This window comes from Helicoverpa zea, chromosome 9 (genome assembly GCF_022581195.2).
Source record: "Helicoverpa zea isolate HzStark_Cry1AcR chromosome 9, ilHelZeax1.1, whole genome shotgun sequence".
Taxonomy (NCBI): Eukaryota; Metazoa; Arthropoda; class Insecta; order Lepidoptera; family Noctuidae; genus Helicoverpa; species Helicoverpa zea.
Genome location: NC_061460.1, coordinates 7,342,731 through 7,368,394, shown reverse-complemented (window position 1 = coordinate 7,368,394; position 25,664 = coordinate 7,342,731). Strand labels below are relative to the sequence as shown.

At 34.7% G+C, this 25,664-nt stretch overlaps 1 protein-coding gene across 1 annotated transcript; it reads left to right on the top strand.

Moving 5' to 3' along the window:
- The first annotated feature begins 4,152 nt into the window (after nucleotides 1-4,152).
- LOC124633190 (phospholipid-transporting ATPase ABCA1-like) lies at nucleotides 4,153-25,382 on the top strand. The gene is made up of 31 exons (XM_047168342.1): nucleotides 4,153-4,315; nucleotides 5,403-5,633; nucleotides 5,727-5,983; nucleotides 6,093-6,266; nucleotides 7,488-7,732; nucleotides 7,874-7,984; nucleotides 8,588-8,729; nucleotides 9,016-9,195; nucleotides 10,166-10,378; nucleotides 11,359-11,465; nucleotides 13,395-13,527; nucleotides 14,307-14,536; nucleotides 14,886-15,051; nucleotides 16,339-16,572; nucleotides 16,795-16,936; nucleotides 17,013-17,119; nucleotides 17,197-17,582; nucleotides 17,673-17,882; nucleotides 18,231-18,335; nucleotides 19,132-19,303; nucleotides 19,541-19,666; nucleotides 19,848-19,971; nucleotides 20,421-20,539; nucleotides 20,999-21,123; nucleotides 21,260-21,440; nucleotides 21,786-21,947; nucleotides 22,266-22,423; nucleotides 22,672-22,768; nucleotides 23,058-23,249; nucleotides 23,503-23,605; nucleotides 23,867-25,382. Exons 2-31 carry the CDS (start codon nucleotides 5,422-5,424, stop codon nucleotides 24,051-24,053), a joined length of 5,100 nt encoding a protein of 1,699 aa, XP_047024298.1. The 5' UTR covers nucleotides 4,153-4,315; nucleotides 5,403-5,421; the 3' UTR covers nucleotides 24,054-25,382.
- The last annotated feature ends 282 nt before the right edge of the window (nucleotides 25,383-25,664 follow it).

Here is a 25,664-nt window from a genome sequence, read left to right as displayed (position 1 = left end):
AACATTCGCAGTCGCTAATTTTGCCGGCGGATATTCACATCCGCGAATGTTCAAAAATTGCCACTCTACACTATGTATACGCCATAGACATAATATAGTAAACAGGACTGCGCACCTATACCCAAAAAACGAGCCGAGTGAAACAGTCAGTACGGAGGCCGTCTGTCCCTTTCTAATAGGGTGACTATGAGATTAAGCTATGGAGACCAATCCGAGTTTGCTAAGATTATTAAACACAGATTGGTATTGAAGTTTTAACTTACGCAGTTTGTGACCTTAAAATACTAATACAGGCTTTTAATAATTAGCGGGAATTAGCAGTAATAAAAACAGGAAAATTCACACTGCAGACTGTTTTTTTATTATTTTTGCTTCACATATAGACTGCTGAGCCATTTATATCGCCTTTCTACATTTTTTTGGGAAAGTATAACAATAGTACAACAGTTTTAAAATCCATCACCCATATGTTGACTTATTACAAGAATTCATGGGCACCCTAGTTGTTTGATTTACGAAAATGTTATTATTAGCTTACCTGTGGAACGATACATTGCAACCACCATAGGATTCACTTTCACAAGCATAAAAGCAACACTTTTTCACCATTTTTATAGTTTAAATTGATTTAATACAAACAAATATATATACTATATTTTAAATGCTGATTACGCGCCAAGAATGTTCAGGGTAACCGCTAGAAAATAAAAAAAAAGCAAAATAAAAATTTATGTTGTTTATGTTTTAAGAATTAATACGAATAAATTAATGCGATTGTTATTAATTTGTTGACTTACAATTGTTAAAATAAGATAAAAATATAAGTGATTCAATTGTTTTTTTGGGAAAACAAAACTGTTGATCACAACATTTTTTTATGCTGGCAAGGTGTTAGAAAGAGACAAACGGCCTCCGTTCTAACTATCCCTCTTGGCTCGGATTTGCCTCTGTATATTATGCAACCAATTTAGTACCTTATTGCGTTGGAATAGAGTTCATTTTCGTAAATATATATTTTGAGAGTGCGCAATCTTGTTTAGTATTATTACATCTATGGTATACGCAGACAACGAAGGAAATAGGAAACATATTTACATAGACATAATATTAGTAAACAGGACTGCGCATCTTTACCCAAAAAACGAGCCGAGTGAAACAGTTAGTACCGAGGCCATCTGTCCCTTTCTAATAGGGTGACTATGAGATTAAGCTATGTGAGACAAATCCGAATTTGCTAAGATTATTAAACACAGATTGGTATTGAAATTTTAACTTACGCAGTTTGTGACCTTAAAATACTAATATAGGCTTTTAATAATTAGCGGGAATTAGCAGTATAAAAGCAGGGAGATTCGAAGTGAAGACTGTTTTTTTTTGTATTTTTGCTTAACATATAGACTGCTGAGCCGTTTATGTCGCCTTTCTTCATTTTTTGGGAAGCTATAACAATAGTACAACAGTTTTAATATCCATCACCCAAATTTTGACTCATTACAAGAATTCATGGGCACCCTAGTTGTTTGATTTACGAAAATGTTATTATTAGCTAACCTGTGGAACGATATATTGCAACCACCATAGAATTCAGTTTTACAAGTATAAACGCAACACTTTTTCACCATTTTAATAGTTTAAATTGATTTAATACAAAAAATATAAATACAATTTTAAATGCTGATTACGCGCCAAAAATGTTCAGGGTTACCGCTAGAAAATAAAAAAAGCAAAATAAAAATTTATGTTGTTTATGTTTTAAGAATAAATACGAATAAATTAATGCGATTTTTATTAATTTGTTGACTTACAATTGTTAAAATAAGATAAAAATATAAGTGATCCAATTGTTTTTTGGGAAGACAAAACTGTTGATCACAACATTTTTTTAGGGAACTATATTTTTTGTCACCAAAATTTATATTTGTCATCAAGTTGTATCACCTAATAAATAGATCTATCGCCACGAAATATTTTCGTTCTCAGATAAACAAAGAGTGTTCCCAGGTATGAATTAGCAAATTATTGTTAATATAATGTGTAAAATATGAGATGGATTACCAATAAAATTGTAGTGCATTACATGAATATAAACTTCGTTCTTATAATAATAGTTTTATTACTTAAATAATAGCTTGGTGCTCAAAATGGTAGATCTGTCACCAAATAAATCGATTAATCGATCCCTGACTGCGACTCCTTTTTATTTGTTATTTTGTCACCAATACAGTAGTTACATTTTATTTCGTTCAGTTATTAAAATAATGTATTCGTTACCAATTTAATACATCAGTTTATAATTTTAATAAAAATATGTTCAAAGGGAAGAGGAAGGGAAGGGAGACAAATTGGCTCGCTTTCGGGCCTCAACGAATGGGTTGTAGGTTGGTTGTAGGTACGATCATACGATGCGGGGCGCGGGCAGTGAGATTTTTAACAATAAATATTGATTATTTTGACTTTGATTAATTGTTTTATTTACTATTCAGCTAGAAATTTAATTTAAATATATTTATACTACCTGTGGAAACTAAAGCCCTTGGGGGGAGGCACATGGCCAGTTAAGTAGTAGACTCTTTTGGTTGAAATGATGATGACGACCACCCTACATTTTTAGACCTTCATGAAATTTTCTAGTGATATAATATATGATTTATTGGTGATCTCTTTAAATTAGTTTGCTTAAATACTATTAGGACAAACCTATTATAATACATACAAAATCATTTATTTGGTACTTGACCCCATATCTCCATGATTTTCGGTAATTTATTGTGGAAATGATTTTATATTGTTTGGTGACTAGATTTGGTGACAAATCTACTATTTTGAGGGCAAACCCTATTATTTAAGAAACACAAAATGAATTAAATTGGTGACAGCTTAAATCATACCCATTTTTTTATGCTGGCAAGGTGTTAGAAAGAGACAAACGGCCTCCGTTCTAACTATCCCTCTCGGCTCGGATTTGCCTCTGTTTATTATGCAACCAATTTAGTACCTCATTGCGTTAGAATAGAGTTCATTTTCGTAAATATATATTTTGAGCGTGCGCAATCTTGTTTAGTATATTACATCTATGGCATAGACATAATATAGTAAACAGGACTGGGCACTTTTAACCAAAAAACGAGCCGAGTGAAACAGTTCGTACGGAGGCCGTCCCTTTCTAATAGGGTGACTATGAGATTAAGCTATGTGAGACCAATCCGAGTTTGCTAAGATTATTAAACACAGATTGGTATTGAAGTTTTAACTTACGCAGTTTGTGACCTAAAAATACTAATATAGGCTTTTAATAATTAGCGGGAATTAGCAGTAATAAAAACAGGAAGATACGAAGTGCACACTGATTTTTTTGTATTTTTGCTTCACATATAGACTGCTGAGCCATTTATATCGCCTTTCTACATTTTTTTGGGAAGCTATAACAATAGTACAACATTTTTAAAATCCATCTCCCATATTTTGACTCATTACAAGAATTCATGGTCACCCTAGTTGTTTGATTTATGAAAATGTTATTATTAGCTTACCTGTGGAACGATATATTGCAACAACCATAGGATTCACTTTCACAAGTATAAAAGCAACACTTTTTCACCATTTTAATAGTTTAAATTGATTTAATACAAAAAAATATCAACAAAATTTTAAATGCTGATTACGCGCCAAGAATGTTCAGGGTTCCCGCTAGAAATAAAAAAAAGTAAAATAAAAATTTATATTGTTTATGTTTTAAGAATAAATACGAATAAATTAATGCGATTGTTATTAATTTGTTGCCTTGTAATTGTTAAAATAAGATAAAAATATAAGTGATTCAATTGTTTTTTTGGGCGAAAAAAACTGTTCATCACAACATTTTTTTACGCTGGCAAGGTGTTAGAAAGAGACAAACGGCCTCCGTTCTAACTATCCCTCTCGGCTCGGATTTGCCTCTGTGTATTATGCAACCAATTTAGTACCTTATTGCGTTGGAATAGAGTTCATTTTCTGTATATATTTTGAGAGTGCGCAATCTTGTTTATAGTATATTACATCTATGCATATTTATGGGAAACATGGAAACATGGAATTTGATTCCTGTCAACTCTTGAAATGACAAATACTGTTGTCAAATCTGAAATGTCACTAATGTCAGTCAGTGGAGTGGACAGGGGGTTCGGCTCCTGAGGTGTAGTTTGTTCGTGCTCATAGTTTTTTTAATGACCTTCATGAACACTATTAATTAATTAAATCGTGTAATACAGTGTCTTAATTGTGGTCAGCTGTGTGTGTGATATAAAACAAAAATATATTATGTATTCGTAATGTACAGGTACGTAATATTTTAAATATTTTATTTACGATGATTGCTGAGAAGAAAGTTCCTGCATAATAAAAGTAAATTGTACTTACACTAAGACACAGGCGATCGATTTAATTAATAAATTGATTAAACCTGTACTTCTCAAATTATTAGCCTCCTTGCCTAGTTAAATCTACCAAAACCCTGTGCCTTATAGTAAGAAAACGACGCAATTTATTTTGGTATGGGAATCAATAAATATTTAAATAGATCGATTTATTACGTTAATATTTAATGATCAAAATTTGAAGAAGTGGGTACAGGAAAGTGCTACTGGTACTGCAATTCTGCTGCAGCTGTAAAGTGTAGTACACCCATACAATATGGGTCTACTATACTTTGGTGTTCACTGTATAATATTTTAATCACAATAATTAAGCACTTAAAATTGTCTTTCCTTAGGCAATAACATTACTTCAGTCTTAACATGAGTGTCCAATTTTAATTCACTAACATGTTGGTCACAATTTTTTTTCTGAGAAAGGTAAACCAGTAGTGATTTTCCTAGACATTTCTTTTATGCTCAGATATCTTCCATACAAAGACAAAGTTTTAGTATAAAAATAGTAAACGTTTTTAATTTAATGTAAGTGGGGATGGTCTAACAAAAATATATATCAAAACCATTTGTGCTATTTCTAGCAACTATTAAAATGGGATTTCTTTATATAAAAATTTCTGTAAGTTATTATGTGTAGGTATACATAATAAATATACAGTAGTATACATAATAGTACACATAATAAATATCTACCTATTAGAATTAATACATAATAGGTGTAAAATATACACCACAAACTGACAAAAATTTTATACACATTAATTCAAATGTAAATGAAATTAAAGATGGTCGTTTTTTTTTTTTAATAAAGTAATAATCAATTTCCACATAAATTAATAGATTCTTAGATTGTATGTTCAAACAATAATAATAATTTGTAAAAAGTAATAATTGATTGCTTTTAAGTACCTATGTAACTATCTTCAAACAGAATGTGTTTGTGTTGTTGTACAGCTCTATTTTCAGTTATGTTGACTACCTAATTGTTTTTTTTAGATGACCAACAACTGGCACAATGTCTGCCTTTGAAAAACTAAAGCTTCTCATTTGGAAGAATTTTCTTCTACAGAGAAGACACAAATGGCAAACTATTTTCGAAATTGCATCACCTGTGATATTTTCTTTATTTCTTATACTGACAAGATGCCTAGTGGATCCAAAATCAAAACCGGATATAAGCTATCCACCATTTCTCCCAACTTATTTCAATATAAGTGGACGAAATTTGTAAGTAATTTATCATTGACTATGACAATTAATTATGGCTTATTTGCATCCCTGATAAAACTAATGTTTATTTCATATTTTTTATTGATATAGAGGCAATCTTACAACTGCAAAAACAGGGACTCTGGCATTCTCACCTGAAAATCCACTCACTAGAAATGTAACTAGAGATGCCATAGCAATGGTAGCTGATGACAATTTCAGTATATTATTTGCTCTCTTGTTTGACTCGAATTTTCTACCTCAACCTAAAGGCTATAAGAATGCTCAAGAAATGGAGTTGGCCCTAACCCAACCTAATGCTATGAATCAGATTCTTGTTGGAATCCAGTTTGAAGACAGCATGGCAAGTAAGTAACATAAACAAACAGTCAAAATCTATTTTCTTTGTCGAAAAATTGTCTCCTTTGTTAAGGGATAAATCTAGCAGACAAAATCTGTACGTAAAAATATTTGCAGATGCTACAGAATGGCCGGACGACGTTACTTTGACGCTAAGATTCCCGGCAGTGATGAGAACGCCGATGGTAGAACACCCGCTGAGAGCTAGTTGGCGAACGAATTTATTGTATCCGCTGTTCCCGCGGCCTGGCCCTCGCGATCCAGATGATATGTACGGCGGAAAAACACCAGGTGCTGCTTCACGATTTTTTAAAGTATTCTTGTGTGTTTGAATGGATAGACAAGAGTCTGAATCGATTTATTGGTCAAAACAAATTAAAATTTGTCGACTGGAGTAATGATAATATTTTTTCCATACATAGCATTCGTTATACTGACACCTTGACCTTTAGCCAGTGAAATATAGTTTCTTGCGTCCTACAGTGTCATTAACTTATTAATTTTACATCGAACAGGCACTAACTGATTCAAGGCTAAACAAACATACGACGCCAAAAAATAAATAATGTTATCAGAGTGCTTAGTGCGAGTTTTCGTGAATTTTTTTACGGACTCACATGAGAGCGCGTATACTAAGATTTGTATGGAACAAAAACAGCTCCACCTAGTGTCAAAAATTGGAACCTGTTTTTGTTCCATACAAACAGTGTTGCCAACAGTTGTAGAAGCTTACCACCAGAGTCAACTTTTAAAACCACCAGAAAACCACTAACAAAAATTTATCCCACACTTAAAATCACCAAATTCACCACTAAAAAAATATTGTTTATATTTTATTGTAACCTAAAACAATTTAATCATCCAAAGATGTAACTCGGCAACGATAGAAAATTAAAACAGACAAAGCATTACATCTGTTTAGCAATTCATCCGACCCGATCCGAATCCTTCACAAATTATAATCGGCGTAGTAGTTTCACAAATTGTTTAGTTACGCATTTGACCAATGAATGAGTACTTAATATAATTATATAGTAGTCGTTCACCTTTTTGTTTTGTAGATGCTTTTTTGACATTCCGTGAGACTTCAAATCTCCATAGTAACTCCTTAAAGTTGTACCACAAAACTTACATTTCGCTACTTGACCCGCAGTACTTTCAACATTTCGCCACTAAATAGGGGACTTAAACCACCAGTATTAGTGGAAAATCCACTAAGTTGGCAACACTGCATACAAATCTTAGTATACGCGCTCTCATGTGAGTCCGTAAAAAAATTCACGAAAACTCGCACTAAGCACTCAGATGTATCAGCCTCACATGAAGTCGCCGAATTAATAAACTCTTTACAAAAAACGCTGTTTAAAAATAGAATAACATAACTAGCTAGTGAGACGGTGACGTGAAGTATCCAGGAACTAGCCGTATTTATAAACAAGTCTATAAATATAACATGTATTACAGATAGTCGGTTTACGATAACAGGGAACTAAATTGGGCATATTTTTTTAGGGTATTCACCTGAAATGTTCTTAGCGGTCCAGCATGCAATATCTCAGGAAATCATAAAGCAGAAAACTGGGAAGCCGATTAACACTAAGGTTTACTTACAACGTCTACCTCAACTCGCATACAGGGAAGATCAACTGCTAGTCGCTCTAGAAAGATTTATATCTATGATCATCATGTTATGTTTCGCGTATTCCTTTGTGAATACGGTCAGGGTTGTAACATTCGAGAAAGAGTTACAACTAAAGGTAATTATCAAATCAATCCGTTGTCAAAACTGAAAAATCACGTAATATTAGATCTAATTGTTTTATTGCAATGTAAAAACGTGTATCTACATAAATTGTATGTAAATTACTTGTTAATTAATTTTATACTCATTGTCGTAGGAAACAATGACAATAATGGGCCTTCCATCGTGGCTGCACTGGCTGGCATGGTTTATCAAACAATTCTCATTCCTTTTGATATCTGTTGGACTTATTGTGATACTATTTAAGGTAAGTTTTAGTAGGTATTCGTTTTAAATGAACACCCATAACGTAAAGTACAAACTGCATAAACAATATAAAAATGTTAGGGAAAACCAAACAGATTTTTATCGGCCGTAATACAATAACAGCCTTACTTATAAACGTGAATTAAATAATAAGTAATACTTAAGGGCTGTTTAAGAACATTCAAACTTATAAACGTTGCTTAAGCATGTCTTAACTAACAATTAATCACTTAAGACTACTTAAGTAAGTAAGTTAAAATGTTGCTTAGAGGGTGATTAGAGATTTTTATAAGTAAGGGGGTAATTAATTAAACCAGAGCTTATGAAAGATACCTTAAAATTACTAAGGAAAAATTAAAAATCTTGTGCAAGAAATCTTTGTTAAAAAAGAATCCATCTCTGCAGCGCTACAAAGAGTTTAATGACCTGTGAATAAATGGCAGTCCGCCGAAGATTGTACATTAAAAAATAAACTTTATCGCGAAAACTGCACTTTTTGTTGAGCGTAAAATCGTCGTCCAGTTTTATTTATTGCTTGAGGCCATTTCCTTTCTTTTATCAAAGTATAATCTGCTTAATTCATCTACAATATTGTTTTTTTTAGATACCATTTAACCGGACGGCGGCTGGCGATGGATATTCTGTACTTACATTTACACCATGGAGTGTTCTATTTTTCTTTATGATACTCTTTGTGATAGCCTCTTTGGCATTCTCTTTTATGATCAGCGTCTTTTTTTCTCGAGGTAAGATGTAGTATTTAATATTGACTTTTGTGAACTAAGCTATCGAATTCAAATATCAGTTTTTTTTTATTTTATATCTACTAAAAAATTGTGTACTAACTGACTAAATTACGTCGAAGATTTTATTTAGTAACTAATTTAGTCAAGTATGTAGCATTCATGAAGTAAAAAATCCAATTAGAATCAGAGGAAGTGTCGCTTTTGGCTAGGAAGCGATTTAGGACTTCTGAATTTAGTTAAGTGGAATAAGGCCTAAAGAGAGTATTAATGTAGTAACACCTTTCAGCCAACACCGCTGCATCCTTCATGGGACTGGCATGGTTTGCCGCATACTCGATATACATGCTCACGCAAGTACTATACGAAGATATAAGCCTGTCAACGAAATTACTACTTAGTCTGATATCCAACACGGCTATGGGATATGCATTTCAAATGATCATCATGTGTGAAGGGACTTCGAAAGGTAAGTGTTGTCTTAATTTCATCATCATCATCATCATCTCAGCCATAGGACGTCCACTGCTGAACATAGGCCTCCCCCTTAGACCTCCACAGATACCTGTTGGAGGCGACCTGCATCCAGCGTCTTCCGGCGACCTTTATAAGGTCGTCTGTCCACCTTGTTGATGGTCTTAATTTATTACATGAATATTGTGAAACTTTTGTGCCATAAGTTTTTGGCGTGTTTAAATGATACTCATAATTTTTTCTCGAGGATAAATACAACTAATCCACAGGTCAGAATACTCTACTTATACCACGCTAGACACAATATCTTAGTGCTCTGCTCAGAGTATTTAAAAATAATCCAAAAATAAATCATAACTCGCCACGCTCCAACGATTGCACAACAGAAGCAATACGATGACTCCACAAAAAACGTCAAAAGTTGGGGTATCATTTTGTAATAATTATACATAAGGCATGTGTCATTTGTTTCACAAATCGCTAAACAAAGAACTAAATTATTCAACTTCACTCGATCAAGCTCGCGTTAGTGCTGCTATCTAAAAACAATAGATGAGTAATGTCATACTTGGTCCTGTCTATATTTAATATTGAAAAAATGAGGTAAATACGGGCATTATCCTGTAGGTGTGATGTTATTTTCCTTGTGTTGGTTGTACATTGTTTAAGACACTAAAGTTTAATAAACGTATCAACAAAACATTGCAAAGCAGAAAATATTGAGGAGTACGCTTGAAATTCAATTCAAGTGTTAAATAGACTTCCTCAATTTTCCGCTCATGAAATAATCTATGCAGTTAACTCGACTTCTAAACAGAAAAAACAACCATTCTTAATTTCACACGACTCATAAGTCGTACGAAATTACGACTCATAAGTCGTCTACGTAAAAAATCATACCTCCGAATTGAGAACCTCATCTTCATTGACAAATGTCTAGGTTAAACAATGATATTACGGTATAGGTCTGCAATGGAACGAGTTCTTCACCCCGATATCGTACCAAGATCAACTACAGCCGGGCCACATAGTCCTCATGCTGATTCTCGACTCGATACTATACATGCTGATTGCCATGTACGTGGAGAAGATACGACCGGGACTCTACGGGGTCCCACTGCCTTGGTACTTCCCATTCACGAAGAGCTTTTGGAGGCCGAATAAGAGCAAAATGGCAGGTCAGTCTACCTTTTTATTTATTTTGTACATTACCCTGATAGGCTAAAGACTTCAAAGATGCCCAGTCAAAGTTCAAGAATTTACGTCATGCGGATAGCCGTTAAAGATGGTCTTAAAATAAAAAAAAGAATGGTCGGCTTACGTAATCTTATGTAACTTATGTGCCGAATCAATCGCATACGCTCATCAATGTAGTTTTGTTTACAAGGTCATTATCATTGTGGTTGTACGTTCAGTGGCATATGTTGCATTGTCTGTTTTACTATAAGCGTACCGTTTTATATGGCAGTCCAGTATGAGGCCCAATTTAATTTAAGCTAATTCTCACATCGATCCTTAAAAACGTCTACGACTATAAATCTGAAGCCATTTGAAAGATTTGCTAGTACGGGTATTGATTTTAAATAGGTACCAATTAACTACGATGACACATCATAATTCATTCATTCATGTCATAGTTTTTATGTTTTCCCTAAACTAAATAAAACGCTTTACTTTTGACCTAATTTTGCAGTTGACTGTACTTGAACCTGCGTTTGTGAATACAGTTTTTCAAATAGTTTATATTTGCTTTTCCGTCATATCCATGCCATAAAAATTTAATGCCGCGTGTAAAGAAGCTCGTCGCTTCAGAACGGCTCGACCTATTAAATTGATTATTGTTACTTAGGTTTAAGGTTTATAAGTACTCTTAATAATCATGTTAAATATTTTAATTGGTATTTAACTCTTTTATGGTCTTCGGTTAGAAAGGCTGATGATCACCAGTCCTTATCTACTTCCATAAATTAAACCAATAAAGCTCTGAATTGATACGATCGATAAATAAATTGAAGAACGCTACTCAACAGAGAATCAATGAGGCTGTATAAATGTACTTGCGGTTCATCGAATCAGTATTGAACTTTGAACATTAATCACTGATGATTTCCTCTGACTAATATCTATTGCACATATCCATTTAATGTTATAATTGCAGAGATAAATAAGGACACGCGCGATATGGAGTACAATGATGCGTTGCTCAAAGTTGTTCATGACCACGATGAGGAACCCAAGGGCGTGCCCATGGGAGTCAACATACAAGTAAGTTACGCATGAAATACCACACAAAATGTTCTAACCCGTAGCCGAAATCCGCGAACGAAATTCCCAAATAACGCTCTAGAATTCGTTCCTTAGAAGGATATGAATAACCGTTTACTTAAAAAATTAACTGCGTCTATTTCTGGCGTCAACCTTTCAAGTTTCGAGTGTTTACTAATACTTGGACCTGTCGAGCTAATATTTTGCCCTACTTCAGCTTTACTTACGACATAGAATCTACCGTCTTCGCACTATTTATAGGCGTAGGCGTCAATACTTCATACACGACGGGTTGACGCCGCGCGAACATTGGGCTCTTTCGATATTATCAATCAATATGAGAACGGATTCCAAAGAAATACATAATTATCGTATGTTGTATGTTATACAAGGTCACTGCTACAGCATACTTAGCCAAATACACGACTTGTATTGCGGAGATTTCCGTGAACTAACTGAAATAACTTAGTGCTGATTCATATTTCAATAACATTCAGCGCGTCTTTGCGATTGTACATTTCGCCGAAAACGCAACATCAATTCATCTGCTGGGTTTTACATTTGTTGTAAAAATTTACTCTTTTAAAATTTAATTAATAATTACATAAACATGAGTGTTTTACCCATTTATTATTATATGCTACATTAAAACAATTTGAGGATTTTAAATGGCAGTGTTACGACATCGTGTGAATATAGCTAGTTTGAGGTACCAACGAAAACCTTGACCGATGTTTGACCGTTTCAGGGGCTATATAACTGTGACTTGCGCAGTCTGTAACTAATAGTCACGGTTTGATTTACTTACATTTTCAGATTATAATAGCTTGTAAGTTAACTTTAAAGTTTAAACAAAATAACAATACAGGGGTTCTCGAAGAAAATTCCGATTGTTATGCGGGTGGTAATTTGCACCTAGAGCTTCAAGCCTAAGCCTGAAGTGTCTAGTCAATATTGTTATTAGGCATCCGGCAGTACCTAAGTACCTATAAAGCGATAAGTTTGTGAAGTTATTACATCGATATTGGAGTTCTATCATTAATATTTTACAAGTATCAACATCGAAGGCCTTTTTTCCACTATAATGCTATGTTTGCCTACATGGTAATACCATTTAAACTTTCTTTTTCTATAAAACGCTATAAGTATGACAATACAAAAACTACATTGACAAGTGCAACCTACGTCATTCAATTACATGGGGTTATTCCCGCTCGGTAACACCCTTTCGTCGACACTGTGGACGATCGGGAAAAAAAAGTTTCGTTCGTTCACAGTGTTGACGAACGCTACTTATTATTTCGCGTAATTCCCGTTCGGTAACACCTTTCGTTCCTGTCATCAACACTTTTAACGATCGGGAAAAAAAAGTTTCGTTCGTTCACGGTGTCCATGAATGCTGGTATTTATTTTTAAAATATAGAAATAAAAATAAAATATGTCATGGTTTTTTAAAGTGTAAAATGGTTATCATGAACATGATAAGGCCATTTTTTTATTTTCTAGTTAATTGTGTTTTAAAAGATCTAACATAATCCATTAAAATATTTAAAAAATCCAAACAAATAAAAACCAGCATTCATGGACACTGTGAATGAACGAAACTTTTTTTTCCCGATCGTCAACAGTGTTGACGACAGGAACGAAAGGTGTTACCCAACGGAAATTACCCGAAATAATAAGTAGCGTTCGTCAACACTGTGAACCAACGAAACTTTTTTTTCCCGATGGTCAACAGTGTTCACGAAAGGGTGCTACCGAACGGGAATAACCCAATACATGACTCTGATGTTACACACGAAAGATATACTTAGCAACACTATCTCAAATCCCTTTATTTTTATTAAAAAGTGTAAATTTTTCTGAACATGAGTTTATAATTATTTCAAGTGTTTGAAAACTGAATACAAATAAATTATTTTCTTTCAGAATCTTACGAAAATTTACAAAGGTCGTAAGAAAGTTGTCGACAATTTGAACTTGAGGATGTATGAGAATGAGATAACCGTATTACTCGGCCACAATGGTGCGGGTAAAACCACCACTATATCCATGCTAACAGGTTAGTATCCACCTAAATTACATAATAATATGATAGGTCAACATTAACAAAAAAAAGTCGTAAGTTGTATGAGCGTTTTGTAGACGATCCAAGATTATTATTCCAAATTACTGATTAAAATATTTAACGAATAAAACAACACATTTTTAAACATGATGAATAAAACACCTAATAAACAAGGATATAAAAAATATGTAAATACAAATTATAATGTAGTAATTTCTTACTTATGTATATTAAAAACAATAATAAAAAAGAATATAAATATTTAGTAGTTGCAATGTATTTTTACGGAAGCCTGGTCGCATTCATAAAATAAAAATAGTATACAATGTTATGAGAAGGCTCAATTAAGTATATCGCTTGTTAACATATGCCGTGGCATCTCTTCTCTATAATTTTGTACGATTTGGGTCACAGTAATTTTATGTGCGAGTGTGTATTCGTATCCGTAAACATGACATAATAAGAGGGTGAAAAACTTTGACAGAATGATTCTAAAGAAAATCTGACTATATAACATTGTTTCTCTATTCGACTAGTACCAGTTAGTGAGTACTCGCGTGTTAAACAATTGCCCAATTACGACCACTTAACTGTAATTTAGGTCTTCCGATTAACTACATCAATCATCATACAAATGATTCTCTGCGTTTGTCGGGAAACAAACTGATAATAATTGTTATGTACATCATCATGTAAGGTTTGTTTCGGCAAAACTATTTTTGAATTTGTGCGTTTTTAGTACTATTTTCACCTTTATTCATAAATCTGTCCAGGCATGGTCCCCCCGACGTCTGGCAAAGCCTTCATCAATGGTTACAACATAGTGACTGAAACGGGCCTAGCGCGCAAGTCGCTGGGTATATGTCCACAACACAACGTGCTTTTCCCAGACCTCACGGTCGCGGAACACATCATATTTTATTCAAGATTAAAAGGCGTACCGAACAGTAAACTGAAAGAAGAAGTGAACCATTTTGTGAAACTCTTAGAATTGGAAGCAAAGGTAAGTCTCGTCTTAAATGTCAATAATGATTTTTCTCGGTAGCAGGAATGACGTTGCTGCATAGTTTTTGTATCCATAGCTAACCTTTGCGCTAACTTGTAGTGTGTTAAGATGACTTCGCGGAAAAAATTATAACCGGTGCTCAGAATGATAAATATGTATGATTTAAAATTCTAGATAATGACGCATTTCACGGCAAACTAATCTGATATACCTTTTATGACAAATGACGTAATTATTCATGATTTTTGCTAGGTCTATCGAGCCAGTTTCTCATGTTCGTAACTTTATATGACGTTTTATATACGTCGATTTTATAAGATGTTACAAAAAGTTTTATATTTGGCAGCGTGATGTGACGTCGAACAAGTTATCTGGAGGTCAGAAGCGTCGGCTGTCGGTAGGGGCGGCGATGTGTGGGAACTCACGCGTGGTGCTGCTGGATGAACCAACGTCCGGCCTCGACCCTGCCGCCCGCCGCGCACTCTGGGACCTCCTGCAAAAAGAGAAGAAAGGCAAGTAGAAAAAGCACATTAAAAACTAAAGTTAAAATTACTCGAATAGTAGAGCACAATAATAATACTTAGAAAAAAAACTTATTTAGCCTGACCTACAAGAAAAAAACTTAGGACTATTTTAGCCTACATTCACATCTAATGTATATTTGAACTTTTAAAATACATGGAAGGAAGGACGGGGTACCAATTTTAGCTAACTCATTTGCGTTCACTGCGGTGAAACTGCGACACCAAGCCCACGCAATGTAATGTTTTGATTGCCCTAAAGGTCAATAGTTCAATCGCGGTTTCACGACCCTCGCGTTCTGAATACACACAAGTTTAACTTCGACACGGCCTAGAGAAAGTATGAACGGCGTTTTTTTGTATGACACCTCATCATCAAACATATCTGTCACTTAACACCTGTAGTGCAGAGACACTTACTATAGGTAAATTGAAAATGGTTTTTAAACGATTTCCTTACGTACGAGGAAAGTGAACTCCTGTTTCGGTAGAAGATTCACGAATTGACATTAAACTGGAACTGGACAATATTTTGACAACACAACAACGATTTATTAAAAGGTGCTTCAAACTCAAAAACTTATTGACAACAGCTAACTGTTTGCAGCTGTCGTTTTCATATTTACGTTAACACATTCATTAATAACCCAAACTATTTGAATCTACTGTAATTACGATGTTTCAAATGATTTAGAATTCCGTATGAAGATGTGACTTTAATGTCAAAATGTTAATATTGCATGTTGGCTGTTTGGCCTCCACAGCTTAACCACGCGTAACACCGGTATTATAAGGCTAGATTAGCTGTTAGATTTTAAAGGCATCATCATGGTTTCCTTTAGTTCCAATGATTAGTCTTTGACTTTTCGATTAACTTCGTCTTCTTATATGATGTTCTCGACACTATAACTATGTATAGGTACCGGAAGCACACATTTTTGCGTTTTGCATTTTTTTAAAGCCTTTAGAAATTTTTGTTAGGCTATGCAAAGTCAAGTTCAATGTATTTTGATGGCTTTTTGTATCCATTTTTACTGAAAAGTATAGTACTTTTGTACAATTATTATTACGTTTTACAAAAGTGTTAGGTGTCATTCAGGATAATGGTATATTTATATTTACTCCAAAGTACTTATTATGTAGGTATAAATAACACCTAAAATAAACAAGAATCTTTATCTTATTTTTTGTGAGAAGTCATCATGTTGATTTGGCGTTTTAAAACCTACATCAATATTTTTTTGTTCAGCATGAAGATATTTCTTTGTTTTTGTTTAGGTCGAATAATGATCCTCACGACTCATTTCATGGATGAAGCCGATGTTCTGGGCGATCGCATAGCTATCATGTCCGGAGGAAGACTTCAGTGCGTTGGGACACCCTACTTCCTAAAAAAACATTACGGCATTGGCTACAAAATCACCATCGTAAAAGGAGACAACTGTATCCCGGATGACATCACCAAATTTTTCAAAGTTTACGTACCTGACATCAAAGAAAATACTAATATAGGTGAGTTGGTTTATGAGGGTTTCTAGAAAATAATTTATTTAGCACATCTAATGAAGTCTATGATTCCGGTAACAGTAAATCACGTAATCCGTGACTTAAGTATCGGCTATTTTGTTTTAGCAATCAGAGTTCGTTGCCCGTTTTATGAATAACGACTTATCAAGGTCGCGGTATATTGTTTATACTTTAAGATTTGAACGTAACCGGCAGCTCTTTTTTCAGGTTCCGAATTAACATATATCTTACCAAGCGATAACGTCAGTAAATTCCCAGAAATGCTTAAAGAATTCGAGGCAAAAAAAGAAGCTTTGGGTGTTTCTAGCTACGGACTTTCTGTTACCAGTTTAGAAGAAGTTTTTATGAAGTATGTATTCCCACTTATTGCAATGGTTTTAAAAACTTGGTCAAATAATACAAACGAGTAAATGTATTCCCAACAGGGCAGGCGCAGAGGATGTAGAGAGTCCGTCAGCGAAATCGAATAACCACGGCAGCTCCAGAGCATATAATGAGTGTGCTATAGCTCCTCTAGCCAATCACAACTCCGGTAAGTACTCGCATAAGAACATTTTCGTTCGTCAACTGTTTTCTCGTCAGATTATAGAACACTTGTCTTATTTTCAGCGGACAACGAACCTATACAAAAAGTACGAGGCTACAGACTCCTCAGGAATCACATAAAAGCGATGTTTTTGAAACTGGCCTATAACTCAATGAGAAACAAATTGACTGCTTTAATACAATTCGTGACGCCTATAATTAACATAACAATATCAGTGGTTATAGCGAGGTCTTGGAAGTTTTTGTCTCAACTGCCTCCTCTGACGTTGAGTCTAGAGAGTGGTTTCGCGACGACAGAAACTCTGATGTCCCAAGCAAATGTAACGGACGGCAGCATTGAGGCAAAGGCAATGACGGCGTATAAGGATTACTTTAAAAAATCAACATACCCAGGAATGACGTTTACAGACTTAGGCACCTCTAATTTGGGGAAATTTTATTTAAAACTGGTAAGTTCGATAAAATATGTTTTTCTTAAATTCAAGTCTTAAAGACAGTTTTGAATATCACTAATCTTTTTCTATATTTTTTTATGTCAGAGCGAAGCAGACCTCTCGAGGGTAAGAAACGAAATTCCAATAGGTGCTACTTTTGGAGCGCACAATATTACTGCTTGGTTCAGTAATTACGGGTACCACGACTCAGCTATATCACTCGCTCACGTCAACAATGCCATTATGGGGGCATTATCGCCTGGAAGCACCCTGAAAGTTGTCAATCATCCACTGCCGTACTCTATCGAACATTTGGTAAGATTTTTTATGAAGTTATACGGAGGGAATTTACTCCTTTGCCGTTCTGTCCTGATTTATTTCGATTTTCTGACCAATGTTTACACAGAAACCTCCCTTGCGCATTGCATCGCTTAAATTGAAATGTGTGTATGTACTTACAATACAATGGTCCAATTGACCGTAATTAGGACAGTCTAATAAAACTGTACGACTCGATATACTCGGGGATCGTTCAAATAAATTGTATTGATTAGTCCTGTCGCCGCCTTACATACGAGAATGTAGTTCAAAAAATATTAATTCTGCTATAAAATACATATGTGGATACTAAATGAAAGTTATAAGAATAAATATTAATTTTAGGTAAAAGTCATGGCGTCTGGAAGCAGTATGGGATTCCAATTTGCATTTAACATCGGATTTTGTATGGCTTTTGTCACTGCATTCCTCGTACTTTTCGTCATTAAGGTGAGTGATATTGATTACCGAACATGTAAGTAATTTAATTATTTCTACTTAAAACAAATTCTATTGGAAAGGTCACGGTTTCGGTCGATGAATCATTTTACTTTGAAATTGTACAGCTGTTCTAAACGGTGATTATTTTTCAAATGAAAATTATCAAAGGTTGTAAAACTACCTATGTGTTGACATGTAACTCCATAAAAAGAGGACAAATCAACAAACACGCTCACCTCATCCGTATTAGGAAGAGTAATGAAGGTGGCCTTCACACTGAGCCTAGATTGGATTATACTCTAAGAAATCTTTACGTGTCTCCCACATTGAAACATGCCATCTAAACATGAACACACCTTCCTATTTATTGACTTTTTATGTGGGGCCGTGTACCTGTATACATTATGCGGTTTAAATTTCAACTCGATACCTCAATATCGTCGTCTTAGAATGAAAACCTCGGAAATGCATTTTTTCATTGCATTTCTTGCAATCAATATTTTTTTATTGCATTTCTTGGAAGATAATCGTAAAAAATATCGAATACTAATCCTTATCCTGAAAATTTATCTTTTGCAGTAACGAGGTTTTCACTCTAAGGCGTCGATATACATAAAGACAAAGGGTGATGACACAGATAACAAAGTGATCTTCTAAAAGTTTTCTCCTTTTACGGTCTGTAACCCTAAAAAAAAATACTTTCTGGTACGAAAAACATTAATTTTCCCGAGTTGTACCCCCAAGAACTCCACTATACCTACTTTTTACAAACAAATTAACATATCAAAGAAATGTTTGTTACCAGGAGCGCATAAGTGGCGCGAAGCTTCTACAGCGCGTGTCGGGCGTTCGGCCCGCGGTCATGTGGGTGACGTCTCTCATATGGGACTGGATGTGGCTGTTCATGGTCTACCTCTGCATCGTGTTCACTCTTGCATGCTTTCAAGAAAGCACACTGTCTACACCTGCTGAATTAGGTTAGTTATATTGTAGATTACAGGACATATTATAGTACCTACACGAGTATTTGCGCAAAACATAGATGCACTCTCTATTCCTCCACTCTAATAGCGCGATGGGACAGAAAATCCGCCACGACCGGTGACATCAGGAACTTTGCATATTCTGTTATTCTATCGAAAGTATTTTTCAGAAGACCATTGTATCAAGAAGTTTAAAGCTTTACGTTATTTAAAAATAATACTACCTTTCAGGCCGAGTACTTCTAGTCTTAATGGTATTCTCAATAGCAACAATACCGCTTCACTACCTCGCATCATTCTATTTCGAGGCTGCCGCCACCGGCTTCTCGAAAATGTGCTTCATGAATATATTCACAGGTATTTACAACATTTAATAATAAACAAACAAGACATGAACAGCTTATTTAATTTAGTTCACATTAAAATGTCATATGACCAGTCTTGAAATTATTCATTCCTGTATTTTGGTAATGGCACTGTATTCACAAGCTGTATTAATTTTAAAGCGAATAATAAATTCATTGTTTTGTTTCATCAGGTTGCATGCCATTTTTAATCACCGAATTATTGAGATTACCAGAAGTAGGCAGTCCGTTTTACGCTCATCTGTTCGACTGGATTTTTTCTCCGTTGCCCATTTACTGCATCAGTAGAAGTTTCAGGTAAAAATTCAATATGTTTTTTAATGTAATTCGTAATATATTGTTCTCATATCTTGGAAACATTTAACACAATCCAAGACCACGCCTAGTACACGCTAATTTGCTGCGCAAGCATTTCATTTACACGTTTTATGAAATATTCTGTAAATAATGTTTCAATAATGCACGGTCTCATCGCTATCTTAGTTCAGTTAAAAACCATATAATCTTAAACGACAGCATACTCGACGACGCCAAAATTCTTACCTATTATGTGATTTGGTTTATTTTGTACACAATACAAAAATAATCTCAAAAAACCTTCTTAAGGACTTCAGGCATAATTAATCCTCATTACTCCTCCATAACAGTTCATATCTCCAATTCTAGTTTTCTGTCAAAAAATCTCTAAATATTTTCTATTTTACAAATATTAACAAAAGCAGATGTACAATGAATGAATTTCTCAGGGACATGAGCGTATCATCGTTCTCCTTGCTGGCATGCGACGGGTTGTGCGATCAGCTGAACATTGACAACTGTACGCGGCACACCATCTGCCGACAGCTCAACCTCTCCGTGTGTTGTAGTAAGTGAGTCTTGTGGGTGCGTGTTTTGTATCGTAGTTTGTACTCTTAGCTTTATATTTATTTCTCTGGCAAACTTATTATAAAATGTGGTATTAAAAAGTACCGGGTTTAGAGCTTCAACTTTGTTCGAGACGATGGCTTACACCTGGTAAGTGGTACTAAGGCCGGTACTTTCTCAGGACCACGTTTTAAAACAAGGTGGATCAGGTCTTCATATTTTGTCTTTATTTTATGTTATGTCTGTGAACGTAATTTGAATTTGACACAAACCATTCATTCTAATTTCCTATATTCAACAGTGCAGTCTAAAGGACACAAATTTCAAAAAATAATATTAATTTTTTGAAATGGCAACTTCTCATATTTAAATCGTGCTTTAGGTGTTGTTACCTTGTTAGCATAAGTAAGCCATTTAATTAATTTAAATATGCATTAAAATGTCATTCATATTCTCTTAGTCGACGACAACCCGTACATGCAGTGGGATGAACCCGGCATCGGAAGATATTTGTTCATGATGAGCATGGTTGGAATCATATCCTTCACATTACTGCTCATTAAGGAATATGAGCTTTTAAATAAGGTATGTTGACAAAATTAGTGTCTACGGTCAGCTTTACAAATCTCGCATCATTACAAAATTTTGAAATTGGAACAATTTGTGTTTGTTCAATTGGTGTTTGTGTATTTTTTCAAAAACATTTTTCTTCCATCATTAGGTGTTCTACTCATCAAGTAACCAGCCAACGCCGCCTGTTTTGGAAGAAGACAGTGATGTGTCCACAGAGCGTTCCGCAGTCCAAGAAATGACCAGAGCGCAAATATCGCAGCAAAGCCTCGTTTGCAGAGACCTCACTAAGTTCTACAAGCAGTTCCTCGCTGTCAATAGACTTACTTTTGGTAAGTACATGTTTTTACTTACCTTACAATTTTGTTATCGATTTATCTATATTTATGTAGATCTGCTTTTTTACTTGTAACTACAAAATAAGAGCTTTCCTAACGTAATTAATCTCGATACTCGTTCGATATACCAAATGTATCTTAATAACTATTATGTGAGTGCTTTTTGGCTGCCGAAGAGGCTAATGAAGTGGATTTTAAAGTCCCCTTACAGAACTTACAGACCTGAGGGTATATATAAAGTGTCCATGTGCTAGATTATTTTCTTTACTGGACCTTCCTGTTACTAAAATACCGTCTTTCAAAACAATTAACCAATTCATAATTTTCACATTTTCACAGCGGTGCACAAAGGCGAGTGTTTCGGCCTCCTAGGCATCAACGGTGCAGGAAAGACGTCCACGTTTCGTATGTTGACGGGCGACGCGCACATATCGGGCGGCGACGCTTTCGTACATGGAATGTCTTTAAAGACGCACCTGCAAGATGTGTATAGGCATATAGGTAAATAAACAATGTTTTTTTCGCTAACGAATCAGTGGTTTCAAGTGTCAAACAATTTTGCGATCATGAGAAGAATAGACCTCAGAAAAGGTCATCCTTTGAATGGTTTTTTTTTTTATCATGTACCCCACATGCTGATCGATCGATCATAAGGTTAAGCAACGGCTTGACGCGGTCGCTCCGTGGGGCCATTTTGTCAAGTTGCCCGGGAACTGGGTCAAGGAAGTTAGGCAGCCGTTTCCCTGATTGTTGTGTCTTCAATAATAATCAATTTCATATTATCCGATTACTTGATAAAGTAAAATTTCCCTGTGGCAGGCTACTGTCCACAATTCGACGCCCTATTCGAGAACTTGACGGGTCGCGAGACGCTGCGTATATTCTGTCTGCTGCGCGGAATACCGGCCGACGTGGGGAACGCGAGGGCGCTACACCTCGCTACCACGCTGGGCTTCTTGAGGCACTACGACAAGAAGGTATGATAGAGTTTAGCTAATAAAATACGGCGCTAAAAAGTGTTTCACATAGAAAAAAGCAACTTTTGACTTTTTTTCTTTCTCTTTGCGAGTAGGTATTAAGTTGTTTTTAACAACGAAACACACATACACACTGCTTAATTTACAAAAATACGTTTCATGTCTGGTACCAGTTTCGTTAGTCATATCTATGTCGAGATTATTTGGTTATTATCAGCAAATAATTAAGTTCCTGCTTTGCTTTTCAGGTCTATGAATGTAGTGGTGGAACTAAAAGAAAAATTAGTACAGCCGTTTCGTTGCTCGGAGATTCATCTTTGGTGTTCCTTGACGAGCCGACTACAGGTAAAGTTGAAAATAAATAGAATGTACCATGGCTAAAGCTTTTGATTATAAACTAAAATAAATTATTCAAGTCGAAACGTAAAAGTTGTGACTGATTATGTTCACTCTTTGGCTTATATAGTACATTCTATTTTGGATTTACATTGAACTTAGAACTTAAAGGTAGCGACTAGACTAGCCAATATCGCTAGTCGACATTGATGTTTCAGATAAAAGGAATCCACTTTGACCCCTAATAGCATTTTTGTTTGTCTTCAATACACAATGATATATTCAATGTTATTATTAGGCATGGATCCAGCATCAAAGCGTCTGGTCTGGTCGTGTATCAGCGAGGCAGTGATGGCGGGCCGCAGTATCGTGCTGACGTCACACAGCATGGAAGAGTGCGAAGCGCTGTGTTCGCGCCTGACCGTCATGGTCAACGGGCGTCTGTATTGCTTGGGACCGCTGCAGCACTTGAAGAATAAATTCTCGCAAGGTACGCGTCAATTAAATTAATGTGTCAATTAATTGAGAAACTTTTTTGCCAGACCAGTGAAGTAAAAAAGATCGGCTTGACATTAGGTCAAATGGCAACTTCTTAATTTTCGGTTTCGGTTTTCGGAGGATCTCAATTTGGGTGTTTTTTATTTTATTTTGTTCAGTGTTTCAGTGTTATGTGAAATTGTTTATTTTAATAATGTTTTGGTAAAACGACGTATAAAGTACTTTTTACGACAATTTTATTTCAGGTTATACCTTAATAGTTAAAAGCAAATCCGGCCCAGAAAGAGATGCCGATGTAGCCAGGATAGACAGTTACATTACTGAAAAATTCCGTGAATCCAAACTTATGTGAGTATTTCTCTTTGTAAAAAAATTGCATGTAATAATATTTCTTCAAATTGCAGATTCATGTTAACCCATATTAAGCTCTGAATAAAAGTCTGATTTAAGTACATACCTGGAAATTAATTAATATGATTGAGCTCAATCATCAGCTACTACTATTATACCAAAAATTTTAACTAAAGTCATTCTACAAAAAAATGTGATCTAAATCTAAAAAACATAGATATACACATTAAACATTGAAAATAACCCTTTATTTTGCAGTGAATCCTACCTGGGCATCAGTACATACTACATCAACGACACGGGTTTGCCCTGGTGGAGCGTGTTCGACGTGATGGAGGAAGCTCGCAGGCAGTTCCCTATCGAAGACTACTCCGTGTCGCAGACCACGCTAGAGCAAGTGTTCCTACAGTTCACGAGGTTGCAAGGTAACGAGACTGAAGCCTAAACACCAATAAGTAGTTTGATGTTCATTAACTTATAGTCTACGTGCTTCGGAACGCCATGGCTGAGTACCTTGCCACTGTTCTGTGAAGATCCTTTTCGATAGTAAAAAAAACTTTAGAATCTATGTCGTATTCCTACGAGATAAGATTGAATTTCCTTTGTAAAAAAAACACGATGTGCGTAGGCATCAGGGTAATACATGAAACAGGAATAAATGTTCTTAACAATGAAAGGTTCGATAGAACAGTTTTCTTCAGCAAAGTTTCAAAATATAGTACAATTATTTTATTTTTCAAAGTCACATCTGAAACTTATGTCTCAATATAAAATAGTTGTTATTAGTATACTCAACAATACCGTATTTTTCTGTCGTTGAATATAACAATGCAAGCGGTACAATATCCAAAGATAATCTTCGTTACTTGGCGTTCGTCAGTCTCAATTTAGTACTTAAAAATAATTTATTAGATCTATTAAAGTAAGAAAATAAAGCAAGCAATTTGAATGTTCAATATTTTATATGTGAAATTAAATAAGTCATTCGCGCTCATGGTTTCACCCGCCCCTGGAGGGAGCAATTTCCCCACAAGATTAAAAAGTACGTAATATGTAATTCTGATATATAAACTATAATACTACCAAGTTTCATGAATATCCAGAAGTTTCTGGATGAAAGAGCAACATACATCCTTAAAATTTGTAATATTATTAGGATAAATACATAAATGTTAAAATAATGCGTACTGCAACTGTATTGTTAAATGTTGTTGTTGATGTGTCTGACTGTATACTGAATTATATTTACATAATATTTATGTCTATACTATGCTATGCACAGCGGAAAAGTTCAACTTATAGATAATATATAATAGCTCTTTTATAAAGTTCATAAAACAGTGATTAGTAAAATATTATATTTAGTTACATAACGTTATTTTACACCATTCCGTTATTATTTTAAAATAGTGCCGATAGATCTGAATGCAGTATACAACGTATAATCTCAAGATGTATGATATCGAGAAAGGTTTACAATTAATTATTATTTTAAGGTACGTTTTTTTTATATCCCCATAGTACATTTTTACATTGAAGATACCTGAAAGTTTTGAGAAAAACATAAACATAAAAGAACTTTGATATTCAGGTATTTCTCAGGACTACTTTTAAATTCAGGATAAGTACATCAATATGCTTTGTATTTTTGACTAATATATAAATCTCCATGATTAAAAAAATAAAACTATGATCTGCTAGTATTTTTCGAATAGGTACTTTCCTTTTCAAAAAGAATTTTTGTATAATGTTATTATAAAAAATCTAAAATGTATGTATTTTGTTTCCTCGTTAATGTAAATTTCAGTATTTATAATACCCTATTTCTGTATGTACTTACTTTTAGTGAGATAATTCAATGGTGCTTGTCCTTAGAGGCATACTTATGTCGTCAGTGTAATAATTTTAAACTCAGTTAATAGACATCTTACATTGTTTGAGATACACTTTATTATAATCTAAAGGTTGTAATAGTCTATGGAGTCATACTACAGAAACACAATCGTCATCTGATTTGACAAAAGTTCAAAACATTTCTATTCATCTTTTTTAAGAA

Excerpts from the sequence above, each read along its gene's own strand:
- LOC124633190 (XM_047168342.1), top strand. The coding sequence starts at position 5,422 with ATGTCTGCCTTTGAAAAACTAAAGCTTCTCATTTGGAAGAATTTTCTT. Across the intron at positions 10,379-11,358 it reads GAATAAGAGCAAAATGGCAG|AGATAAATAAGGACACGCGC; the intron begins GTCAGTCTACCT and ends TTATAATTGCAG. Across the intron at positions 13,528-14,306 it reads CACTATATCCATGCTAACAG|GCATGGTCCCCCCGACGTCT; the intron begins GTTAGTATCCAC and ends AAATCTGTCCAG.